Here is a 26219-nt window from a genome sequence, read left to right as displayed (position 1 = left end):
TAGTGGTATCTCTGTGACGTGGGGGTCGTGAATAGGATCCCCGCTCGATCCTTGACCGCGTCAAATCTAAGACGCATAAATACGCAGTGACCATTTCAGCTAGAATTTGAAGAGTTGCAAGTTTTTCTGATGATGCCTTATAAACCAAGGTTCCGTGTGACGACAGGAGTTGGCACGAAAAGAGCCCTCACTGATACGACCATGAGCGCTAAACACAGACGTCAGCTACAGCTGCTTAAGTACATGTACGTCTCGATATTAGTGAACGATTCTCAAGGAGGACGTACAAATTACATACAAAAAATTGGTATGTTCCTTCCGATGTAATTTAACAACACACATGGTTTTCTTATCCTACCCTATTTTGTCGGGTTCAACCCGATTTTTCGACCCATAATCGGATTACTTTTATGGCCCGGCAGGTCATGCTTTTCACCTACTTTCAATGAACCCAAGATTCAGCCGCTTTCTGGATTGTATCGACGAAAAAAATGTCGATAGCCTTGTACGATAGAGTCAAGTTATCACAGCCGACGGTATCTGTCAGTTGTTTTAACAGGGAGCTGAAGTCCTTATATTCAATACCTTTTCAGATAGGACAAGATCATTATGGAGACCACAGGGGTCAACACCGAGAAAGAGAATCGGAGAATTTTGAAGAACGGCTATCGGCATTTTCTAAAGCCAAGGCTTTTCAGTCCACTCCGCTTCAGAGAGAGAGAGAGAGAGAGAGAGAGAGGGAGAGAGAGAGAGAGAGAGAGAGAGATGTAAGAATATATCACAAAAACGCTTTGTTAAAAAGAATTTATCATGTCTTATTACAAAAGATTGAAAGTAAAATTGACCATCCATTAAATTTCATCATTTTGCTTCGCTTCTTTATTTGATTGTCTGGACACATTTTAAAGAGAAAAAAACCCACATTTGACAAAATGATAAGATCATACCGATGAGATAAAATAATGTTCGAAGACCACTACATAAAAGCAATATATTACATGTATATAGAAAGTAAAGTTAACAAAGGGATACATAACTGTACAACAGACCACTCTATCTAATGAAAGGTGAAGATAACGAACAGTGATGAATCTCATAACTCCTATAAGCAATACAAAATAGAGAGTTGGGCAAACACGGACCCCTGGACACACCAGGGGTGGGATCAGGTGCCTAGAAGGAGTAAGCATTCCCTGTCGACTGGACAGACCCGCCGTTAGCCCCACATTCATATCTATATCTTAAAAAACTGTCGCATGAATTATAGAAAAAAAATGCTATCTCCTAACTTGCAGTCTTATCAAAATATTTTCTAAAAGTCTGAAAAGACACTGTCGAACACGTTTACTAAATAGCAAATACCACATTGGATAGAAACAAGCATTGATGTAAAAGAGAAGATGACACATAACGATTGTGTTGATCCGGGCATCTGTAGACATGAAATCAAGAACTCCTGGGATGCATAGAATCAGTAGGGGAAAAGAGCATACCAAGTATGCAATAAACATTATAAAACTGTTCTTTGTAGCGCTACTTAGGCTTACTCTGTCTCTCCTCAAAGACTGGTTCCGTAATGCGGAGGCATTTTTTATGTTCTGAATTCTCTGCAAGTTAGCAACGGGCGATATGTCTGTAAAAGTACAAATTTTAGACTTTGTTGATTGTGTACTTGTGTTTGAGAGAGTTGGCTTCAATGGTTTCTTTTGAGAATTGTTCTGTTTCAGCTTTGCGGCAAGGATTGGATTTTCAAGTGCAAATATGTCTTCAAATGTGAGAGCGTGTTCACTGCGTTGGTAGTGCACAATGATGTCATCAGATTTACCAGATGATATCGTGTAAGGTTTCACAAAGTCACTATCGCCATTCATCTGCTGTGTTTGATCAAGTGTATCTGGCCCTGCTTCAGACGACATACTTGAATTCCTATTCCAAGGAGAAACGCGGCTCTTCCTGAATGTTCCAGTCAAATTAAGAGATTTACAAATACTGTAATATGAAGAGAAAATAATGAAAAGTCCTGCAACATATGAACCAACGTAAACAATCAAGATCACCAGTTGTTCTGAAGTAAGGCGTTTCCGACTGTCACAAACGCGAAACTCCCTTTGAAAAGGATTTAATGTATCACAAGCCCGATCATTATTTGGCATAAATGACAAACAGAAGACGACAGACAACAGAACTGAAGCTATCCATCCACATAAAATTGAACGTGTAACCATTCTTTTACGCATGCGTAAACATAAAGAAGGTCTTTTGATAGTCGTTTTTCGGTAAATACATATAGACGTAAATGCACATAGATACTGCAGAGAGCAATTGGAGACTATGAACAACTGAAAACCAGTGACAGATTGAACATAGACGAGATCTTCTCTCTTTGTTCCGACACTCACAAGTGAGAGTATCATACAAAGACATAGAATTACGTTATTCATTCCGATATTCAACAAGTGATTATTTGGTGGAGTGCGCAAACTCGGTGCATTTATGATTGTCAACATCAGCAAAATGTTTGTCAGGAGGCTGAAGACTATGTCTATTCCCATAAACACAATACTGAATGTCACGACATGTAGACTCAATGGGATGTAATCTTCCTCTGAACTATTATCAGAACTGTTTAACATCTTTGAAAGTATGTCAAATAATTTCCATTTTCAATCTGAAATAGAAATCACATTTGAATAATTATATGCAAACATCCTATGACATATCGATTTGAATAATCAGCAACCAGAGGAGAATGTGGTTAAGAAAAGAATAACTCGAAACATAGGTAATGAACGATGAAATTATAAGTTAACTATGGTTTTCTTTCATATATCTATTGATCATGTTATCCCAAGAACATATAGGTACGGTGTTGTCACCAGACGCTGTAGACCTGCATCAGTAGTGTCAGGCCATTTATAGTTGTAGTTATCTTATTGGCATTTCATCAAACCTGTATGGCAAATTACTATCAGTTTTCAAGCATGGTCGCAGAGACATTTCCTCGAAATATTCATTACCAAGTAAAAACATACTGGCAGCAATTTTAAAGCAAAGACTTGAAAATCAGTTTCCACAAGAAATGTTATCAAATTGTAATAAATCTTCAATGGGAATTATATACACTGTGTTTACAAATGGATGTTTTAATTGTCAATGTTATCTAAATTCTTCTTTGTCTTTATATAAGATTCGAACTATTGCTAGATTTAGAACTTCTAATCATAAATTACCAATAGAAACTGGTCGATGGAATAATGTTGATAGGGAAAATAGAAAATGTTGGTTATGTAACGTAGACATAGGTGACGAATAATATTACATTATGCATTGTGAAAAGTTTAAAGATGAAAGAAAAATGTGTGTTCCAAACTATTATCGATTAAGACCAAATGTTTTCAAAGTTTACAAATTTTTCTCTACACACAATGATTCGCTGTTAAACAACATATTCATAAACGAGAGGGTCTACAGGGTAACTCTCCTGGTTTAATACATGTATATATAAACACTGTCTTCTCTGCTCTGTTTGCGCATACTCTTTATATAATTGTTCCTCTTTTATATGTTCTCTATGTTGTAATTTTCAACCGAGAGTAATAGAATGCATTCCAATTCATAGCTTAATGAAGGATAGCATTCCCTAAAAGTGATCTGAAATCAGACAGTTGCAAGGAATTTTGGAAATTGCATTTCAGATGTACATGTCAGAACGTGTTTTGGAACTAAGGTTTGTATATATGTGCAAAGTAACAATACTTCAAGACAACCCATAAAGAATTTAGCTTGTAATTGCAAACCACTGTGCTATACAGGAAAATATTAATAACTAGGTATGCCCTGTGTATATGCGTTCTAAGCATATCAAGTTTCTGAACAGGAGGATTATTAGATATACTTTTACGTCAAATCTTTCATCTCTTGTATCAATATAAACTCATCAGAGTGGTGCATTATCCGGTGTTGAAAATAATTAGTTCTTTTTGTAAAAATTTTAGGATAGTAACGGATTGTAACCAAGTAAATCAAAGGTTAGCCACTGCAGAATTCATATTTACGTCAAAACTTCTTGCTGAAATGTTCCTTATTCACGAGCAATTCCTTTTCTGGAATTTACTCAGAGGGTAGCATAGATATTAAAAGTTTTAATAAACAAAGTACTAAATGTTAATCTGATTAGAACCACATCTTTGATCCGCTCCGATATTCTGATGTTGCTAATGCAAAGTATTGGTACTAGCAACATCAGAATATCAGAGCGGATCAAAGATTTGGTTTTTATCAGATTGAATAAAAGACGAAGCAGATCTCGAATATCGTTACAGGTGTTCAATTTCTTGCACTTTGGACAAAATGGTGTTTGCCTTTGAGGTACCCTCTGGCGTATCTATGAAATTTAAGTGGCTTCGAAGCATTCGTATTATGGTAGCATTAAGTTTTCCATACCAGTAAACTATCATCTTTAGATTTCCTTGTAGAAATGGTAAACCAGCAATATACTTCATCACTGGTTTCAATCAGAGAAAGCGCGGGGAACTTTGAGATTTAGATACAAATTCGGGCTGTGAGGTGCGCCGAACATTTCGGTGTCTACGTTAAGTGGTCTTGGGAGAAGCTGTCACAATAGGGGACCAGTTAAGTTGTGATTTAAACCCGGGACAGGAGACATGTTAAAAATGGAATTTAAAAGCAAGTAAGTGTTGATTTCCTTGGGATAGTTTTGTGCATTACTGTTAAATGTTTGAAAACAACTTGTCTATTGCGCAAATCCAGGCACATCTGAGTCTAAAGGTCGGTCGAAGCATAAAACGTCACCGACTCCGGCATTTGTACACGTTTTCCAGAATCAAAACATGAATGCTTGCGAAGAGAAGTCGATGAAGGCTATGCCTCTCGACTTCTCTAAAGAGAAGAGAGCAAATAGAGTTTAACCCTTGTTTGCTTGAGCTACATCCAGCATCTAACTACATACATGTACTGTAAGACAGTTACCCCGCCCCTTCCTTCTCAACCCATGGAGTTTTAGGTGAAAAGGCGTTTTAACTTTTGAAATTTAACATTTATGGAAAAGTAAGTCTTAGAATGATCTTCTCTGGAAACATTTAGAGAAAAATTCGTTTTCATGTCCCAGTTCCACTACTGAGTAAGTGCATCCACATAAGCATCCATTTTCATGGGGGTGGATTTGAACCTCAGGTGATACTTTTTCGGGATTGAAACCCCAGTATGGGACAGTGTAATAAGATTTTCTCTTATAAAACAAAACAAAATACAAGGTCTTCTGAAATGAATTTATCTCTTGATGATACTGTTATTGAATAATGCTTATACTGGGCCTGAGAATCGAATATCGTGCAGGTGCTTTATTAGCTCCACACCAAAACGGGGATGATGATCCAAAACCGGTGATTACTTTCATCAATTAATGATGTAATACTTTAGTTTTCTATGTTCATTTGAACCATTTTGCATGTATAAGATCACGACAAGACCATAAGTTTTGTTGACAGTGAACATCAGTGCCACAAGATCGTAGTCTGTAACAGATCGATGACCTTTATAAAACGTGGATCCGTCGGTCCGATTTAAGGTCATTACGTGACGTTTCTCATTATATAATTTTCGTGACATGCCAGGTACAATTTCTTTGCATCCTATCTTGTTTCTACAAAACAAAACAAAACTTGGGGTATGTTATACTAGCTCCGTTTTAGAGTTAGCATATATTGGATAGTTCTTGGCTGTGGCAAGCATTAAATGTAAAATCAACTTCTATGGTAGCAGTGGACAGTTGCACACTATATGCCCAGTCAACGTTTTAAAATTTTTTAGAAATACCCAATATTTGAAGTGATATTACATGTGTAAAAATGTATAGAATAATTTTAGGATACATGTCAAATGTAGCTGAGTGCATAATAAAAATGTTGATATACAGCATGTAGGTGTCACCGTGTTTCCTAGCGTATAGATGGGTGCAAATACGAAACTAAGACACGTGGTCAGATGCTGAAGAAATTTCGGTGAAAACATGCATGGCCCAGCAAAAGGTCTGTAACTGAGAGGGAAGGTGGATGGCCCCATATGAAAGGTAAATTTTAAGCAGACAGGGTTCTTGATTGTGCACAGTGTCTAAATCCCCCCGCTTGGTACTGTGATAGTGTGGGGGTGGTGCGGAGTAACCCAAATGAGAGAAAAGCAAAGCAAACAAGAAACATTGGTGCACGCACCAAAGTTATGGGCCGAACAAATTTCCAAGAGAGTATCATTGTTTCCATAAACTAAAACTGTCTCGTAAACATATTGATTGGACAAGTGTCCAAATTCGACCCATTAACATACAAAATGAACAGTAATCTGTTACTCCTTAAAGATCTGTGAACTACGTGTATGTCCAGTAGGCAAAGGTTCTCCAGTGAACTTTTTTAAAGAGCAGTCTGAACCTTAACCTTAAACCATTGTGACCTCAGAATAATGTGTTTATATGCTGCTTTACGTCTCATTCTCGAATTTTTCACTCTTATAGAGACGTCACCTTCGGGCGAATTGAGCAGTGAGGGTTCTTTATCGTGCTAACGCCTATCGTGACACAGGACCATGGCTTACAAGCCTCATCTGAATGACCTAAAAATAATAGATATGGGTTATTCTGCTCCTTGGATGTTATAAGTTTGATGAATATTTACAATGTTCATTATTGGAAAATATTGAGCTTTTATCACTTGAATATATTAAGCAAACATTTTCTAATGTGCAAAATAATTCAACCAATGACTGTTGCATGAATACTGCATTAATTTAATTTCACACTTTCCATATTAAAACTGACATTTAATTTGGGTTATCCAAATATCATAACCTTTCGCTATGAAATAAATCAGATTTATTCAAGATTGAAAATTTTATTGGCACAACCTGTGACAATATTTAACAAAATAGTATAATGCAATAATCAAAACATTCTTTAGCACCCTTGGAATTATGCATTTTTCAAAACAAAACAAAAATGACGCCACCTATATAAATAGGTCAGCAGATAAGCGCACGTGACCTGTGTGTTACACAAAAAAAAAAAAAAAAAAAAACAAACAAAAAAACAAAAAACAAATGTTTAAAAAACACCACCGAATTACTTTACATACAAAATGAAAACGTATCATGATAATCAGTAATCCAACTTAAAAAAAAAATACACACTCATCCCGCAGAAACTCATACACTTCTCAAATTCTTATTTCATAGAATGGGCCGGCTCGTGCCGGCCCATAATAAGGGGCACCTGCTCAGAGCATGTGTTGTGTACTAGCAGCAGTATTTATAGATTACATGTAATTTAGGATCATAATTTATTAAGTACACCAATATGAAATACAAGTATTGACATAAAAGGGAAATATGATTTTTCATTAGTCTGTCATAATCTGACTTTGATGTATACCCTACCCACATGTTTCCGAACCAAAAGAACTGTCCCCTGCCACCTATATAATGTAGAAGGTTGTATAAGTGGACATTATTGAGTTTTTGTAGCCACAGGCAATTGCATCGTTTGGGGTCGAATCTACTGTTTAAGAGTACTCTTTAATAGGAAATTCGACCCCAAGTGATGCAATTGCCTGTATTTGTAGCAAAGAAGGGGAGAAAAATCTTTGGATCTTCAGGAAATCGAACGTGCGACCATTGCATTACTATTTATGTGAGTTAACCACTAAGATCTAGGAAATAAAGTAATGTTACTAACAATACCAATCAAAGTACTGAAAGTACTGATGGGAGTTGATTTTATGTAGATTTGCACCAGATGCTTCTGATATGGGGGTTTGGGATTGGAAGATGTTAGTCGTTTTTAATAATAATTATTATTATCATTATGCACACCACGTATGTGTGCGATACATGTACATGTGCTTCTTGATGGCATGCTATTTGTTTAATCTTATAACATAAAGTTTTGATTCTTTTTATCAACTACCCACAGAAATAATACCATTTGATTTTTATGATCGAATTTGGATCTGAACACATGGAAGGGGCTTGATGAAAATTTTTGTTTATATAGAGTCATACCTTTTGAAAAACAAATGTATTGTGAAGCGTTGTCAATTGCAATCTGGCTAAAGTACAGACCTATATTATATTGAAAATATATAAGTATATCAATCTGACTAAAGTACAGACCTATATTATATATAAAAAAATATATAGGTATATTAATCTGACTAAAGTATAGACTTATATTATATTAAAAATATATAGGATGGTATATCAATATGACTAAAGTGCATACCTATATTATATGTAAAATTATACGGTACCCATTTTGATGCACCAGATGCGCATTTCGACAAATAATGTCTCTTCAGTGATGCTCAACCGAAATGTTTGAAATCCGAAATAACAATGAAGTTTTAGAGCTATTATAGGCAAAAACAGTGTGCCAAAAAAGTGGAGTCAAATTCGTTCAAGGATAAGAGCTATGCGTGAGGGAGATAATCCTTAATTTTGAAATGAATTTCTAAATTTTATAACAGCAATTAAATATACATCCGTATTTTCAAGCTAGTAACGAAGTACTTAGCTACTGGGCTGTAGAGACCCTCGGGGACTAACAGTCCACCAGCAGAGGCCTCGACCCAGGGGTCATAATGTAAAACTGATACGGTACCAATTTTGATGCACCAGATGCGCATTTCGACAAATTATGTATCTTCAGTGATGCTCAACCAAAATGTTTGAAATCCGAAATAAAAATGAAGTTGTAGAGCTAGTATAGGCAAAAACAATGTGCCAAAAAATTATATATATAATATAGGTCTGTACTTTAGTCAGATTGTGTCAATTGTGCTTTCATGGTTCTTTCGGATTTCCATGAAAAATTACAAACCAAACCGTGAAACGCTCTGAAGGTTTTCATCATATTTGTCTTTCCACAACCAGCCAGCTTGGCCAGTTATAATGAAATTATTGTCTCTTTGGCCAGGTTAAACGCCTTTACTTGGTCTTCGTCCAGGTGTATGATTTAACGATATTCTTGTACCTTTTTTCATGAAGCAAATTGTTGATGGTATTTGCATGAAAGACCTCGTCTTGGGATAAATTGTTGACTGCGACAATATATTTTCATCTATTTCATTGGTAAAAAGAATCCAATTTGTATTTTAAGATGTGATAAGTGAATGACTTTATAGTAAAACAAAACTTTCAGTAAATGCTACATACAGATATAAAACTTTTTCATATCATTCAACATGATGAACAGAATATCAAAAAATTCATTTTTTTCATTCCCTCTTTTTTTTATTGAGCGTTTTAACTTTTAAAAATAATGTGTTCAACTTTGTGTATAAATAATGAAGATTACGTGAATCGACAGAGAAGTGCATATAGAATGTAAGTTTGATTGATTCTACAGAATTAGTAATGTAAAAGTCTAATTGAATATTAATTAATCAGATATTATGGAAAGTTATTTCACCATTATGACTCTAAGAGGCAACACAATCATTTAAGAACTTGGCCGCGGCCCACAGGGAAATATGTATTGTTTTTAGCTCACCCGAGCCGAAGACTCAAGTGAACTTTTCTTATCAAAATTTGTCCGTTGTCTGTCGTTGGCGGGGGCGTCGTAAACTTTTCACATTTTCATCTTCTTTTCAAGAACCCAAGAACCACTGGGCCAATTATAACCAAACTTGGCCAAAAGCATCCTTGGGTAAATGGCTTTTAAGTTTGTTCAAATAAAGGGCCAAGTCCCTTTCAAAGGGGAGATAATCACAAAAATGCAAAAATAGGGTGGGGTCATTTAAAAATCTTCTTCTCAAGAACCAATGAGCCAGAAGAGCTGAGAATTACATGAAGCTTCCTGACATAGTGAAAATTCAAGTTTGTAAAAATCATGGCCTCCGGAGGTAGGTTGGGGCCACAATACGGACTAAGGTTTTACATGCAAATATATATGGAAAGTCTTCAGATAAAGGCCAAGGTAACTCAGGTGAGCGATGTGGCCCATGGGCCTCTTGTATAAAAAATGGAAAGGTTTTTCACCATGATTATGAATCTAAATGGCAATAAAATAATTTAATCTCTCTATTTAAAAAAGGAAAACTAAATTGACATTTTATTCATTGCATGTACCGATTTTCTAATTTCTATTGTTACACACGAGGTACACGTGTTCTATCTGTCAATCAGCTGACGCTTGCTGCTAAAGAACTCAGTCGTGGTCCACGAGGAAGTGTGTATAAAAACATTTATTAAAACCCCTGAAATTCTATGGCGTGTGGTTTGATTTTCAAACATATGACAAAATTTTCTTGAAAACAACAAAATATTTCGATTTTTCATCAATATTTGATTTGATTCAGCATTAAATGTGACGATTCGCGATATTTTCGGTTCGCATCAATTTGACGCTAACACAAATCAGTTGACGCTACTATTACTGCCGATTGTTTGTTTTCTCGAATGTGGAAATGTGTGCACATGTACTGTATGTATCTTTGGATTTAAAAGGTCCACACAAATGCTATAGAATACGCAGAAACCACAATTTCAAAGACATCGACTTTTTGTAGGCTCACTTTCAGTCCCCGGGGCCCATGTTTTTGACCTGTACTATATATTATGATCGGTGATATTCTGTCCGCGTTTAGGAATTTTTGAATAGCGTGAAATATCACTGTTGACATTAGATTGTATTTCTAGTGATAGTTTGGTCGTTTTTCAACGTACATACTCAGTTGACCGACGGTGGAAAAGTAAATTTTACAGAAACTATGCATTTAAACGTGTAATATGTAGTTTACGAACTATTTGTTGCTAGCGCTGAACATTACATCTGTTTCTAAATAAGTGATCAGGTCCACACCACCTTGAGCCAAGTGACTGCATAGAGGAGTTGATAGAACCAACTCCCACAAATCATACAATAAATCTTCATATCGAGAAGATCTTAGAAATAGTTTGATCTTAGAAGCTCAGAGTAAATCATAATTGAGAATGTTAATGTTTATTTATCAACCGAATGAATAACAGATTTCATAAAAACCCTTTATACGAAGCGTAACAACTCTAACTAGAAACACTAACGAGTAAATTCAGTGTACATTGTATTTACCCCCCCCCCCCCCCCTCCCCACTTACAGTAAGATATACTTCATTTGTGCTTTTAAAATGGTTGGTTTGTCATTTGGAGTTTAATATCCCTTCAAAAACCATCCATGACCAGCTATACCTACATGTACGTTGGGACAGAGAGTTTTATCTCGTGCCAGCGCCAACTCTGACGCGGTCTTACCCGCGACTCTCATTTCTAATACTGAGCACTTGCTGATGGATCAGTCGCTACAATTTTTAACGCCTCGGGTTTGACATTTTTAACGCCTCGGGTATAACATTTTGTAACATCTCGGGTATGGTAGTCTGACTAAAGCCAGCACCTACTAATTCACTTCGTTGTGAATTAGTAGGGATTGGCTTTAGTTAGACTGTCGAGTATGGCATTTTTTAACACCTCGGGTATGACATTTTTTAACATCTCGGGTATGGCATTTTTATTGCCTCGGCTATGGCATTTTTACATTAATATCTCGTCTATGACATTTTTTAGCATCTCGAGTATGGCATATTTTAACGCCTCGGGTATGACATTTTTTAACATTTCGCATATGACTTTTTTTTTAAACGTCTCGGCTGTGGCATTTTTAAAGCCTCAGTTATGGCATTTTTAGCGCCTCGGGTATGGCATTTCTAACGCCTCGACTTTGGCATACCCGATTTTATGACCCACTTCTTGCTCCCTCTGAAAATTAGGGTACTGAGACGATTTTATGACCCACTTTTTGAACCCTCTGATGATTAGGGTACTGTGACTATTATTTATTTGGTTTATTACTGACTATTGTCTCTCCTTCTATCGCCTTCTTATAACAACCCGACAGTCACTATCAATCTTAAAAAGTGTTTTGTCTTTTTAAGGACCGAATTGATGTGTTTGATTTGTATAGAATAGAATAGTATTTATTACCAAATTACGGCCCAAATGGGCATGTAACATATGTAATTGTTGATACAAGTAAAGACAATACACAGTGAAGAGTAATCCTTGGAGTATTACTCTCATTAGTGGTATTTCAAGTTTCATATGTAAGCATTAGTACCCAGTTGATACATTTGTGTTATCCCTAATGCAATATATGATATGCCTGATACATCAACAAAAGGCAGCAAGAGTCGGTGATTAAGGATATAAAACAGAAATCCACTTCAGCCTCATGTAGAATAAGCAGATACATGATATTTACATTAAATATTGAATCGCATGTGTAAGATATATTAAACTGCAACGGACAGCAAGGATAGTATAATATTCTTAATTGTGTTAATTATGTGTAACAAATACATACAATTGAAAACACATTTTAGATGCCATGTCCTCTGCGACAATCACGTTTTGTTTAACATCTCATTCGTGATTTTTTTATTCTGTAGATATGTTACCAGCTCTAGGTAAAAAGCTGGAAATTTTGGCCTATATGTGGCGCTTACGACCGTAGCAATAAGGGTTCCTTACCGGAACCTCCGATCCGAAAGTCCGGTAAACATTTTGTAATAAATCTGATAGTATTGATACCATAGTCATTATTGTCCAATAAATGTGTTTATGAATACATTGTTCATGGTACATGTATCCTTTAATAGTACCACGCATCCACTTTCGCTAAAGGAACGAGGTTAACTAAATCTGTATAATATAGCTGCTGTACTTTTAAATAATCGGGTGTTTTCTGCAAATAATCCTAAGGTGGCGTAAATTCAATTGTCGTTGGATTTTATGGCAAAATTTTAAGGTGTCACCTTAATTTTCTATTTTATGATGTATTTATTAACAAGATTATAAAAAAAAATTAGGAAGATTGCAATGTCATTCTTGTTCAGGTTGTCTGAGTTGTGGTTTTGATTCTCGGGGATCTCCCTATTATAGGGTTGTAAATAAGTTGTCAACTTCTTCAATCGTCATTAATAAATTACAATTTTCAACCAACAATATGTATTATGTTAATTGCTGCTACGAAAAATACAAAGCTGCGGGACTGAGAAACCCGGTTTTTCCGAATAGTATTTTATATTATTATAAAAATGGAGAACATAAAAATAATTAATGTTTCAAAATTCACTACCCATGATGTATTGTATTCAGCAATGAATGGCGAATTGTGAAGGGGTAGAATATGATTATTTATCATTCCACAGAAATATCACAAGTATTGTCACCAATCACATTTTATTAACCAAATAAACTACTATAACCAGAATAGTTCTATTTTAAACTCATACGAGGTATCAAAATATCGATTAGAACTATATAGCTGCAAAAATTTGCTTTTAATAATCTGGCGTTTTGGTTTGGACGTATTTTTATTGTAAAACAAAAATCATGAAAAAGAGATTAAGCACACGTTCTAATAATCTAGAGCCTCTCCCCTATAGACATACGTATATAGTAATAAAATGCATGATGGCGTTAAAATTTATATTTATACTAGTATTCTAGGAAATATTCAATATTAGACAATGATACCTAGCGTATGTTATTAGATATTGGCAGAAGATTGATGCCGAATTTAGATCAAAGATGAAAAAGACTACTTGGTTTAATAAATATGTGAATGACAGAAAAGGATATTAATTTTCCTAATTACTGAGAGAAGCATTAACCCACATTAGAACATGCAATATGATCATAAGTTAATCAATTCTACATACCTTGTTTAATATTGTTTGGAATCTCTATCCTCAATCCAACAAAAATTATCAATGCCATCTTCTACTATTCTACATGTACTTAAAGGATTGTCAATGCAGCGGATTAGCCCGATATTTTGAATTTCTGGAGCAAAACTATATGAACTAAATGCGGACCGAGATTTCGAAAGAAAAAAATCACCTGGATATCTCTTCCTTCAGTCAGTTGAACTTTTTTTTCCACATGACATGTTTTACGTTGTTAACTTAAATTTTTAAAGAATTTTTTAAGCCAAAACTTGTGTACATATCAGTCACGTACATAATGTATAAATGAATGCTGTTTTCTCGATGATGGACTAATTACATCCACCTGATGGACTAATTATATCCATTAGTTCTTCACGTCCAGTCATTCCTTCACTTTCCTCGTCAAGAATATTACGTGTATGGGTATCGAATGATAAGATTATTAAACATATCTCCAATTTCCAATATTATCTCTTCGATGCTAATAATTCCGAAGCAGATGTGGTTTTGTTTGTTGACCGAATTAGATACGTCAAACCAGGGATAAAGAAAACTAAGAGTGCAGTAAAGCATGGTTAGCAAGAACATGAACGTCGTCACTCAATTATCAACTAACGTAGGAAACTAAACTCCAAAACTACATGTACGTAAGGGATACAAGACGAAGATGGTCTATTATGTCAGATACGGGACTGGCACGAGCCGCGTAGCGGCGAGTGATCAGTCCCGTATCTGACACAATAGATCATCGAGTCTTGTATCTTACTTAAAACATTGTTATATCTAAAAACAAATGCATTTAAACGCACCCAAAAAAAACCACGTACAAATAATCATTGGTATAGACAAATATATTTACACCTTTCGTTTCTGATTTGTTTTTAATAATTTTGATATATTAGGAATTCATAAACTTTAATGGCACACAAGGTCAAATCTTGTCCTTAATTCACAAAAAACTGTTAGCTCATCATTTCAATTGTCATAATACGGTACTCCTCAAAACAGGGTTTTGTTCTTCATAGAAAACGATTCGAACGCTTCTATTGTCTGAAGACTGTACTCAACAAAACTGGTTTTCTTTTTTGGGTGAATGAGGCTACGTAAAGGGTGTTCGGAAAGAATCTTTTAGAAAAAACAAAACATTGGTTTCCCACATTCCTTTCTGGGAACCCTGATATGATACTGACACGTAGGCCTATAACTGGTATAAAAACAGAAGCCGCAACCCTCTTTTAGCATTTAGTCCGGGTGCCTTGAAGAAATGGATTCAGATGATTGAAAAGTACATGAGTTTGCGGTAAGATTATTCATTATTTTTACAGATTCTCCTAAATATATTAACAATTTTTTTGCACATTATTTATTTTGCTTGTTTCATTTTTGTTGTATACAATTATTTTTTTTAATCATTTGTAGCCCCAGAAGTGGAAAATGCAATGCATTTTATCTCAGATCAAAAATCGCTCCTAAGGGGAATGTATGGTACGACGTCCCAGTCGGGGTACATCAACTGCAATAGATTGTGGCCAAAATGTTAAAGAGGCAGGATTACAAATCTCTCTTCGGGCTACTGCCGCTACACGCCTATATGCTGCGGGTGTTGATGAGCAACTTATAGCGGGAAAAAGTGGTTACATGTCATCTGTGATTCGCAACTACAAACGCACCTCCGAGGAACAATTACAGTCAGAAACCGCCCAGTGTCCCCGCCGGAGCCGAAGAAAGTGAAGCTCAATGAAAGTGTTTCCTATGGATCAGAAAAGGAAATAAACATCACTGCCGGGGATGTAACAGTGAATTTGCGATTTTAATGTGCATGTGTTTAAATGAATGATTGTGACATGGATTTATAACTGTGGTGCCTGAACGATTTCATACACGGTAAAATCGGATTATACATGAAATACTCATTTCGTATAATTTACTGGAATATTGTATTTGTATAATAAATGTTTTCTCGTACAACGAAGAGTGGTCTTTGTTCCTGGTTTTTACTGTCAGTCCCGTATTTCTCATAATATTGGCCTGCTCTTAATAATACTGGACTGCTCTTAATAATACTGGACTATGTTCAGTACAGTATGAAAAATAAAGTACTGTCAAGACAAAGAACTGACGTCACAACAATGTTTTAAATTGTATGAAACACAACAAAATACATGTAGAGGGTCGTTTCGAGAAGCTCTAGTTTAACGCGCTTCCTCAAGTATACCGGCGGGAAGCGTCGCGGTTCAAACCCTCATGTACATGTATTTTCAGAACTGAAATTCATTTTTTTTTTTAAATATTTTGATTTACGTTTGACCTACGCATGGCGCTTAGAGCCGTAACGGTGAGAGTTCTTTATCCGGATAAAGCCTACCGGGACACGGGACGACCATTTGAAAATGACTCATGACTTTCACTTCTAATACCGGGTGCTCCGAGAAAGAACAGGTAATATCTGTATATAAATGTGGCGCTGGGATCGAGAATGGGACCTTGACCTTTGAATCGAGAGTCAGAACCAATACTCTTCCACAGCCTGTCACTGATAATTTGATATTTAATGTAGACTTCTAAAATCACATTCAAAAGAGAAAAGCTAATAGAATGGTCATTTTATTTTGACAAGTTATGGAATATATAAAGGATAGTATTGTGTACGAGTATGCACAGACACCGACACAAGAAACTTGGTATTGACCCACCTGTTCCGTTAACAATAATTACTAGCGAAAGCATGTTGACTTCTGGGCATTGTCATCAAAAGAGATTTTATGACAATGGAATATTGATAATTGTAGCAGTTCATAATTGGAGTCTACGGGCAATAGATGAATATAAAATGCGGTGCAATTCTTTTCAACTGTTCCATTACTTCATTGAAATCTGATAGACTAAGTGTACACTGTTTGTTTCTATGTGAAAGGGGAAGATAACGAACAGTGATCAATCTCATAACTCCTATAAAGGTGAAAATAGCAAACAGTGAGAACAGTGATCAATCTCATAACTCCTATAAAGGTGAATATAACGAACAGTGATCAATCTCATAACTCCTATAAGCAATACAAAATAAATAGTTGGACAACCATGGACCTCTGGATATACCAGAGGTGGGATCAGGTGCCTACGATCTATATGCATAGAAACATTGGCCTATTATCCGTAGACTGCTCGTGAGACTGAAGCCTGCATTGCGCAACAGGGACATAATACTGACAATATAATTATGTTTTCAATTGATAATTGATTATTTCTTTACGTTTAGGACCCATCAAAGACTTCTTCACATCCTTTTAGTTTACGAAACCACAATAATTTATTGGGGGAAGTTCCGCTAAGTTGTATTAAAAAGCAGTTTTGCAATGTCATGAAACAAAGCACGTCAATGAAAGGCAGCACGTGCTATTTAAATCAGACGACAGGGAATTTTGGAATTTCCAATCACGTGACCGTATTCTATTACCAGTATACCTAAACATCTTGTTGTAAGATACATGTAGCATCATTGCACGTGCATTTGAAATCGAAATTCAATACAAAACACACCACAAAAGGAATGAAGACGATTACATGAATTTTAGTGACCTGGTCATTTTACATTGAAGAACCGAAAGAGACGACGATTTCTGTGTAACGTTTCATTCCTGAAAGTGAGGTGAAAATTGTTTATATATGCTTGCATGTTGTTTTACGTCTTATTCAATTATTATTTTTCATTCATATAAAAACGCCACAAACTGTTCTGAAAAAGAAATGAAAAATTATTTTAAATTTCGGTAAACTTGATATCATCTATTTATCATGAACAAATATGAAAAGTGAAGATAACGAACAGCTATCAATCCCATAAAGAATATATAATTGAGATTAGGGCACACACGGACCCCTGAACACACCAGAGGTGGGATCAGGTGCGTAGGAGGAGTAAGCATCTCCTGTTGACCGGTCTCAGTATCTTTCTGCAAAGTACCTTCCTGAATTTTGACACAAGTAGAACTAGTTCTAATTGTAACGGGGACCGTTACATATGTTCCCCAAACCTCCCCCAATTAAAAAGTGATGTCCTTGTGAATCTATAGGAAAAAATCATTTTATTTTAGCCTTTAATTACATGTAGTACGTTCAATATGGTCATTTCAGTACCAAGAAATGAAAGAAAGCGTTGCACGTGCATACACGCGCACGCGTGTATGATTCCGAATTTTTGTTGATGTCGTTCAACAGGCATTTGTATCATATACCCACAGTATGAATTTCATAACGTTTCCACCAAATATAAGGAAGTTATAGCGATTTTAAAATCGTCCAATCAGAAATCAGCACACGTGCATGCACGTGCTGAGCAGTAATTCTAACCACAGCAATTTGTAAGGAGTACCAAGATACATCTAAACCCCTAATATGAATAGAATTTGATGAAAAACAAAAATGTTATCGTCCTTTAAAAATTGAACATTTAAAAAACGTTGCACGCGCATGCGCGTGTGCGTTGGCATTTTTTGTTACACCAACATATAGATACACATATTGTCTACATATGCTGTGAATATCATCTCATTCGCTTCATAAATAAGATAGTTACAAACGTTTTAGTACTATCCAATCAAAATGAAGCGCACGTGCATGCGCGTGCAAATTGGTAATTTTGACCATGCAAATCAGTTAAGGGTCTCAATATCTACCTATGATATGAATATTAAGTAATTTCAATGAACAACAAAAAAGTTAGACTGATTCCAAAGTTAGTGTACAAATTTTGTAATGCATGTGCACGCGCATGCGTGCGCGTGCAGACAAAATTACTATCATTTTTCATATCTACAAATGATATACTACCATTCTATTTAGGTTTCATATCGATCCCCTTAGCATTCCGATTTTCCAATTTTTGTACCAAAATTGCAATGCACGTGCGCGCGCGTTCATGCATATGCAGACAAAATGACTATCACCATGCACATCTACAAACGCTATACTATCATCCTGGAAAGTTTCATATCGATCCCTTTTGTAGTTTCTGAGAACACTACCGGACAAAAAAGTACCGGAGAAAAAGAATAATAACTAGTTCTAATTGTAACGGGGACCGTTACATATGTTCCCCAAACCTCCCCCAATTAAAAAGCGATGTCCTTGTGAATCTATAGCAAAAAATCATTTTATTTTAGCCTTTAATTACATGTAGTACGTTCAGTATGGTCATTTCAGTACCAAAAAAATGAAAGAAAGCGTTGCACGCGCATACACGCGCACACGTGTATGATTCAGAATTTTTGTTGATGTCGTTCAACAAGCATGTGTATCATATACCCACAGTGTGAATTTCATAACGTTTCCACCAAATATAAGGAAGTTATATCGATTTTAAAATCGTCCAATCAGAATTCAGCACACGTGCATGCACGTGCTGAGCAGCAATTCTAACCACAGCAATTTGTAAGGAGTACCAAGACACATCTAAACCATTAATATGAATAGAATTTGATGAAAAACAAAAACGTTATCGTCCTTTAAAAATTGAACATTTAAAAAACGTTGCACGCGCATGCGCGTGTGCGTTGGCATTTTTTTGTTACACCAATATATAGATACACATATTGTCTACGTATGCTGTGAATATCATCTCATTCGCTTCATAAATAAGATAGTTACAAACGTTTTAGTATTATCCAATCAAAATGAAGTTCACGTGCATGCGCGTGCAAATTGGTAATTTTGACCATGCAAATCAGTTAAGGGTCTCAATATCTATCTATGATATGAATTTCAAGCCATTTCAATGAACAACAAAAAAGTTAGACTGATTCCAAAGTTAGCGTACAAATTTTGTAATGCGCGTGCACGCGCATACGTGCACGTGCTGACAAAATAAATATTATTTTTCATATGTACAAATGATATACTATCATCCTATTTAGGTTTTATATCGCTTCCTTCAATATTCTGATTTTGCATTTTTTGTACCAAAATTGCAATGCACGTGCGCGCGCGTGCATGCACGTGCAGACAAAATGACTATCACTATGCACATCTACAAACGCTATACTATCATCCTGGAAAGTTTCATATCGATCCCTTTTGTAGTTTCTGAGAACACTACCGGACAAAAAAGTACCGGAGAAAAAGAATAATAATAATAATAATAATAATAAGAAACAGAGTAAAAACAATATGTTCCCAAACTTTGTTTGGGGAACATAACTAGTTTTAATTGTAACGGGGACCGTTACAGATGTTCCCCAAACCTCCCCCAATTAAAAAGTGATGTCCTTGTGAATCTATAGGAAAAAATCATTTTATTTTAGCCTTTAATTACATAAGTACGTTCAATATGGTCATTTCAGTACCAAGAAATGAAAGAAAGCGTTGCACGTGCATACACGCGCACGCGTGTATGATTCCGAATTTTTGTTGATGTCGTTCAACAGGCATTTGTATCATATACCCACAGAATGAATTTCATAACGTTTCCACCAAATATAAGGAAGTTATAGCGATTTTAAAATCGTCCAATCAGAAATCAGGACACGTGCATGCACGTGCTGAGCAGTAATTCTAACCACAGCAATTTGTAAGGAGTACCAAGATACATCTAAACCCCTAATATGAATAGAATTTGATGAAAAACAAAAACGTTATCGTGCTTTAAAAATTGAACATTTAAAAAACGTTGCACGCGCATGCGCGTGTGCGTTGAAATTTTTTGTTACACCAACATATAGATACACATATTGTCTACGTATGCTGTGAATATCATCTCATTCACTTCATAAATAAGATAGTTACAAACGTTTTAGCATTATCCAATCAAAATGAAGCGCACGTGCATGCGCGTGCAAATTGGTAATTTTGACCATGTAAATCAGTTAAGGGTCTCAATATCTACCTATGATATGAATTTCAAGCCATTTCAATGAACAACAAAAAAGTTAGACTGATTCCAAAGTTAGCGTACAAATTTTGTAATGCGCGTGCACGCGCATGCGTGCGCGTACAGAAAAAAGAACTATTATTTTTCATATCTACAAATGATATCCTACCATCCTAATTAGGTTTCATATCGCTTCCTTCAATATTCTGATTTTCCATTTTTTGTACCAAAATTGCAATGCACGTGCGCGCGCGTGCATGCACGTGCAAACAAAATGACTATCACTATGCACATCTACAAACGCTATACTATCATCCTGGAAAGTTTCATATCGATCCCTTTTGTAGTTTCTGAGAACACTACCGGACAAAAAAGTACCGGAGAAAAAGAATAATAATAATAATAATAAGAAACAGAGTAAAAACAATATGTTCCCAAACTTTGTTTGGGGAACATAATAATAACATATCGACAGCAATTTTCCGAATTTCGCTGTCGGTGACTTTGACCTAGCAACGAATAGAAAACCAAATCTTTATAGTAAGTATTTGTCCTGCAATTCTGACAAAAAATGAATGAAAAATAGTTTGAATGTATTATAAGAAATTTTGAATGTCCCTTTCAGTGATCGTAACATTCGTTTGTAAACTTCAAAATCAATCAGAACCAAGCCCTTCATAATGAAGGAGTGTTCTAGCCCTTTATAAAAAAAAAGTATTCTAGTCTTTTATAATGAAACAGTATTATAACCCTTTATAATGAAGTATTATAGCTAGTTAAACAAAATATTTGTGGAAGACTTATTAATGATTATGATTTTCCCTTCGAGATATAAGACATTGGTCACCCCTGCAAGTTTGACGAATTAGGGTTAAAGCTACATCATATGCATGGCTTACTCCTTGGACATTTGATTGAACCAACAAATTCATACAAACCAACTGGGAAGGGACATGTACATGTGCGATATTTATGAGAGGAATTAACAAGTTTCTCTCGTGTCCCCTGCCACTGTGTTTGCGAAGAGATCAGTTCAGCGTGATTAGTGAATTATCATAAGTTCAAATTACTTTGTCGTGTTTGTCAAAATAAATATATATACATGTATAAAGAAACATTATGTAGTACTACATAGCAATGTACGCCCTCTACCGGTCCCTAGTCAAGACATGCGTGTTGTCTCTTTGAAATTTCAGTGGTATCGATTTTTGCACATTATTTCATTTTCAAAACTCGTCAACGATCATCTGAAAACAAAAGATGTCCTTATCGTAGCATCAATCAACTCTTCATTTGTATATCCTATTGCTGTTAGGAACAACCTCGCCTCTAGTATTTTGTACAATGAAGCATGTAAACAATGGTTTTCAATATTCACAACTGGTTTTTTTTATCCGCATTGCTATCGCTATGTGAAGTCTAGATGAGTATTAAAATCGGAAAATTATCAGTGGGATATTTTTGGACGATCTGGCGAATATTATTTTTTTTAAACTAGAAAGTATCATAATGTCGATCTCTTGTAAATAGATTCGGTGAATCAGACGACATTGATTGCAAATTGGTACATTTGTATACCTTAAATGTAGACCTTACCGAATAAAACAAATACAGAGAAATAGACAGAGTCCAAGAAATAATTCAGTCATCTATGAGACTAAGTTTTACAATATTTGTAAGAATAATTAAAAAATCAAAACAAAGTTATTTTCTTCCGGAATATCAGATTTTATAAAAAAAAATTACGGTAGAAAAGATTTTAATGATGAATAAATTGTTGTTTACATTCCTTGTATCGTAATATTATCTGAAAGTTAACAATCATGGCCATGCAAGTAGGCGTTGGCTCTGAGCGTCATGTTAGTGGCACTTCGCCTAAAGCTGGCGACGTTCCTACATGAATGAAAAATTCTCAAATGGGACGGAAAATAACACCCATCCCCCTAAAAAAACCAACCCGAAACATACATGCATTGTAGCATTCTACATCTCTGGGATATCAATTCGGAACAAAGATACAGTAACTGACAAAGTGTAAAACAGTTGTCATTTACAAAAATGTCACCAAATTTTTGCGGTAATTGACATACATGTACGTATCTTTTAACCTTATTTTGTATAGACAATAATTATTTCAGTACAAGAGGTTATTTATTTGAAATTCTAATTCATGTTTCACAAACAACACGTTCACTACCAATAAATAACAAATGGATTAATTTCTTTTGTTCGTTAAAAAAAACCTCATGAATATATGTTGGGTTTTTTATCTGGATGAACATAGAATTAGATTTAAGAGCTCACCTAATGGGTTTCTTATTAGCAAAGGGTTGACACATCCATGCGGTTCCACGACAAAGACTACATGCCAAAGTATGTCATCTCAATATGATCTCAGGTACGCGAAGAATCGATATCTAGGATTAAATAAAAACCATTACGTATGTCCCCTCGCACCAAAACATGTAACTGAAGATTAATCCGAAATTACTCACAACAGAAAAATCGTTTTTATTTCTGAGATCTGGAAAGGTATGCATGTTTGCTTTATACCTGAAAATTCTGCTGCCATGGATTCAAAAGGAAGCGAGAAAAAAAATCAATAACCTTTCTGAGTCCTTTGGCGATCGAGATAAAATTGATCTGATACCAGAGTGACTCTGAAGTGACACCCGTTAGTCATTTGGGACCAGTGAAGTAGGGTCCATTATGGTATATATTGTTGGCTAGGGTATATATGTTCTATCATCACGCCATAAAATCTGTCACTACCTATATTGAGGACAAAACTCGGTGAATGATGCAACATATTGGCGAATTGTACTACAAACAGATGAAGTTACCACTTTAAAGAAATTACAAGATACACATGCCGAGTGATGATGAAGCCTAAAGGCGGTTGATGGGGAAGAGAGTTAGTTGTGTACATTTATTAAAAATGTGGAGTAATCGTTAGAAGACAGAATATACATCATGATTAAACATATATAATGTTAAAATCTTGAAAGGTTTTGAATATATATTTGTAGTTTCCATGGTCACTGTGTAATATGTTCCTGTGTAATTACACGCGGTGCTATATTGTAATCACATGTACTTGCGCTGTTTTCTCCTTTATTATATTGTAATCACATGTACTTGCGCTGTTTTCTCCTTTATTATATTGTAATCACATGTACTTGCGCTGTTTTCTCCTTTATTATATTGTAATCACATGTACTTGCGCTGTTTTCTCCTTTATTATATTGTAATCACATGTACTTGCGCTGTTTTCTCCTTTATTATATTGTAATCACATGTACTTGCGCTGTTTTCTCCTTTATTATATTGTAATCACATGTACTTGCGCTGTTTTCTCCTTTATTATATTGTAATCACATGTACTTGCGCTGTTTTCTCCTTTATTATATTGTAATCACATGTACTTGCGCTGTTTTCTCCTTTATTCAGAGGTGTCATACTCTAGTTACCGTTCATAGTAGCCTAGTAGAAGATTAAAGAGACAAGAGGACAAAATACTTATAGAAATTACATACATACATGTATGACGCGCCGTAAAGGCATTTCCTATGAGACAATTTCTTTTTGTAATGTATAATTCCTGACATTTTTCTCCCTCTAAAATATCGTACATGTACATGCATTTATATACATATTTCAAAATATCATCAAAAGGAATATTTTCACCTTTTTTCTACAAAGTTCGAATATGTATCTCCTAACTAAAAGGAGAATCAAATTAATAGCCATGTTTTCCATTTCTGGAAAACCAAATATAACAATTTCAAATCAAATTCCATTGTTTTACCATATATTTGGGAATAATGGACGAAACTTCGCTGTTTTCTACTTGTATCTGTGAAACGTAAAATATTTTGTAAAGCATTATGGAACATATATAGATCAGTCGGAATGTGACTCTAAACAATATTCCATCTTCACATTTTGGCTTACACCCCTTTTTAAGGAATTGAGGGTTTCACCCCTTAAATTAAATACCTTATATACATGTATGTTGAAAACTGAAACATTTTTAACGTTGTTGAACAAAATTTGTAGATAGTCAGAAAACGTATTTGACCACATCTACTATATAGTAGTTTTAGGGTTCAGTTCCTTAAATAAAGGGCCGTGAGGGGTCAAAAGTATTTTCTGAATATTTCAAACACTGAAAATAATTTGTTCAGCAATATCGAAGCAAGATTGTTTGTTGTAACGTTGTGTTACTGCTGACATCAGCAACATTATCATTGATTACGTACATGTACGTTACGTAGTGAGAGATAAACCGGGAATAATGCAAGAAATTTTACTGCTTTATAACTTTGAAACCAAACATATTTTGTAAAGCATTATAGAACATACTTACATACAACCTAGCATTGGGTCAAATGCTGTCTGACGTGTTTCATACCAATTGTTAGGCCGTTCTTGGAACACTGATTTTGACTCCGGATAACTCCGTGTACCTGATCAGTATATAGAGCTCACGGCGGGTGTGACCGGTCAACAGGGGGTGCTTACTCCTCCTAGGCACATGATCCCACCTCTGGTGTGTCCAGGGGTCCGTGTTTGCCCAACTATCTATTTTGTATTGCTTATAGGGGTTATGAGATTGATCACTGTTCGTTATCTTCACCTTTTATAAATGTAAATTGGTCAGATTGTGACTCTAAACAATATGCCATCTTTAAATTTTGACTTACGGGACGTGTCAAGGAATTAAGGAACCGCTACTTGGAGATTGTCACCTATCAATTAGAACATCCACATCGGCCCAATACGCGATGAAGTATTAATGGGAAAGGATTTGTTGACAAAGCGATCCATCGGTTGATGAAAGGGAACTGGTGATAGGAATGGGGCACATCTCCATCAATATCATAAATGTAGCATAATTTGACATATACAGCGATCCCATTCACATCCCATTAATGTAACATTGGTTGAGGGTCGTCTTAGCTAACCTGTTTCCTCTACATCACTAGAGAATGCTGCTCATACAACTGACGAACATACTGAGAACATTCCTGTACGAATGCTTAACCTAATACCCCAGAGGTTGAAATTGATAGCTGTCTCATACAAGCCGAAACAGAACATTTGTCCAAGTAAGAGACTCAGCAGTGTCACTAGGCAAAACATCAACAATCTGATGGTTACCGATCATCTGATCAAATTAGTCAAGGTAAAAATCTAAAGGATACTCAGAACAGAAAGCTGGGGCGATATAGAATTTACTGTTAAATACTTCTTTCTTTCTTGAACGTCGCAGCTTCACTGACCACAGAACACCGTTACATTAGCTGCACCAATGAATACAGGTCAAATTTTGTAAATTTAGCATCCCATCTCTCTCTGCAAAAGAATTGGGACAGTGGTCCTCACATGTCGCTTCAGATCTGCCCCAACATCTTTGCCCCCACATAAAATATACTGTAAATATTTTTATCACGCCTCAGACAAAATTGTTGAAATCTAATTGGTCAGATCTTGGTCACATGACGTCGTGAAAAAACCCCATACCGTATCATGCGAGAAAAACCCGTATTGAGCAAGTAATCTATTGTCGGGTTCGACTTGCAGC

At 35.5% G+C, this 26219-nt stretch overlaps 1 protein-coding gene and 1 long non-coding RNA gene across 2 annotated transcripts; one reads left to right on the top strand and one right to left on the bottom strand.

The window, feature by feature from the left end:
* Nucleotides 1-1250: 1250 nt before the first annotated feature.
* On the bottom strand, nucleotides 1251-2633 carry LOC125680360 (uncharacterized). Its single transcript, XM_056161438.1, has one exon. It carries the CDS (start codon nucleotides 2631-2633, stop codon nucleotides 1278-1280), a length of 1356 nt encoding a protein of 451 aa, XP_056017413.1. The 3' UTR covers nucleotides 1251-1277.
* A 12188-nt stretch (nucleotides 2634-14821) lies between these two features.
* Nucleotides 14822-15741, top strand: LOC130053830 (uncharacterized). The gene is made up of 2 exons (XR_008802118.1): nucleotides 14822-15070; nucleotides 15190-15741. It is a non-coding gene; the product is annotated as an uncharacterized LOC130053830 (long non-coding RNA).
* Nucleotides 15742-26219: the final 10478 nt, after the last annotated feature.

The sequence above is a fragment of the Ostrea edulis genome, chromosome 1 (genome assembly GCF_947568905.1).
Source record: "Ostrea edulis chromosome 1, xbOstEdul1.1, whole genome shotgun sequence".
NCBI classification, from domain to species: domain Eukaryota; kingdom Metazoa; phylum Mollusca; class Bivalvia; order Ostreida; family Ostreidae; genus Ostrea; species Ostrea edulis.
This window is presented reverse-complemented; position numbering and strand designations above follow the sequence as displayed.

Bases quoted from the DNA above. Each gene is read 5' to 3' on its own strand.
- LOC125680360 (XM_056161438.1), bottom strand. From the start codon at position 2,633: ATGTTAAACAGTTCTGATAATAGTTCAGAGGAAGATTACATCCCATTG.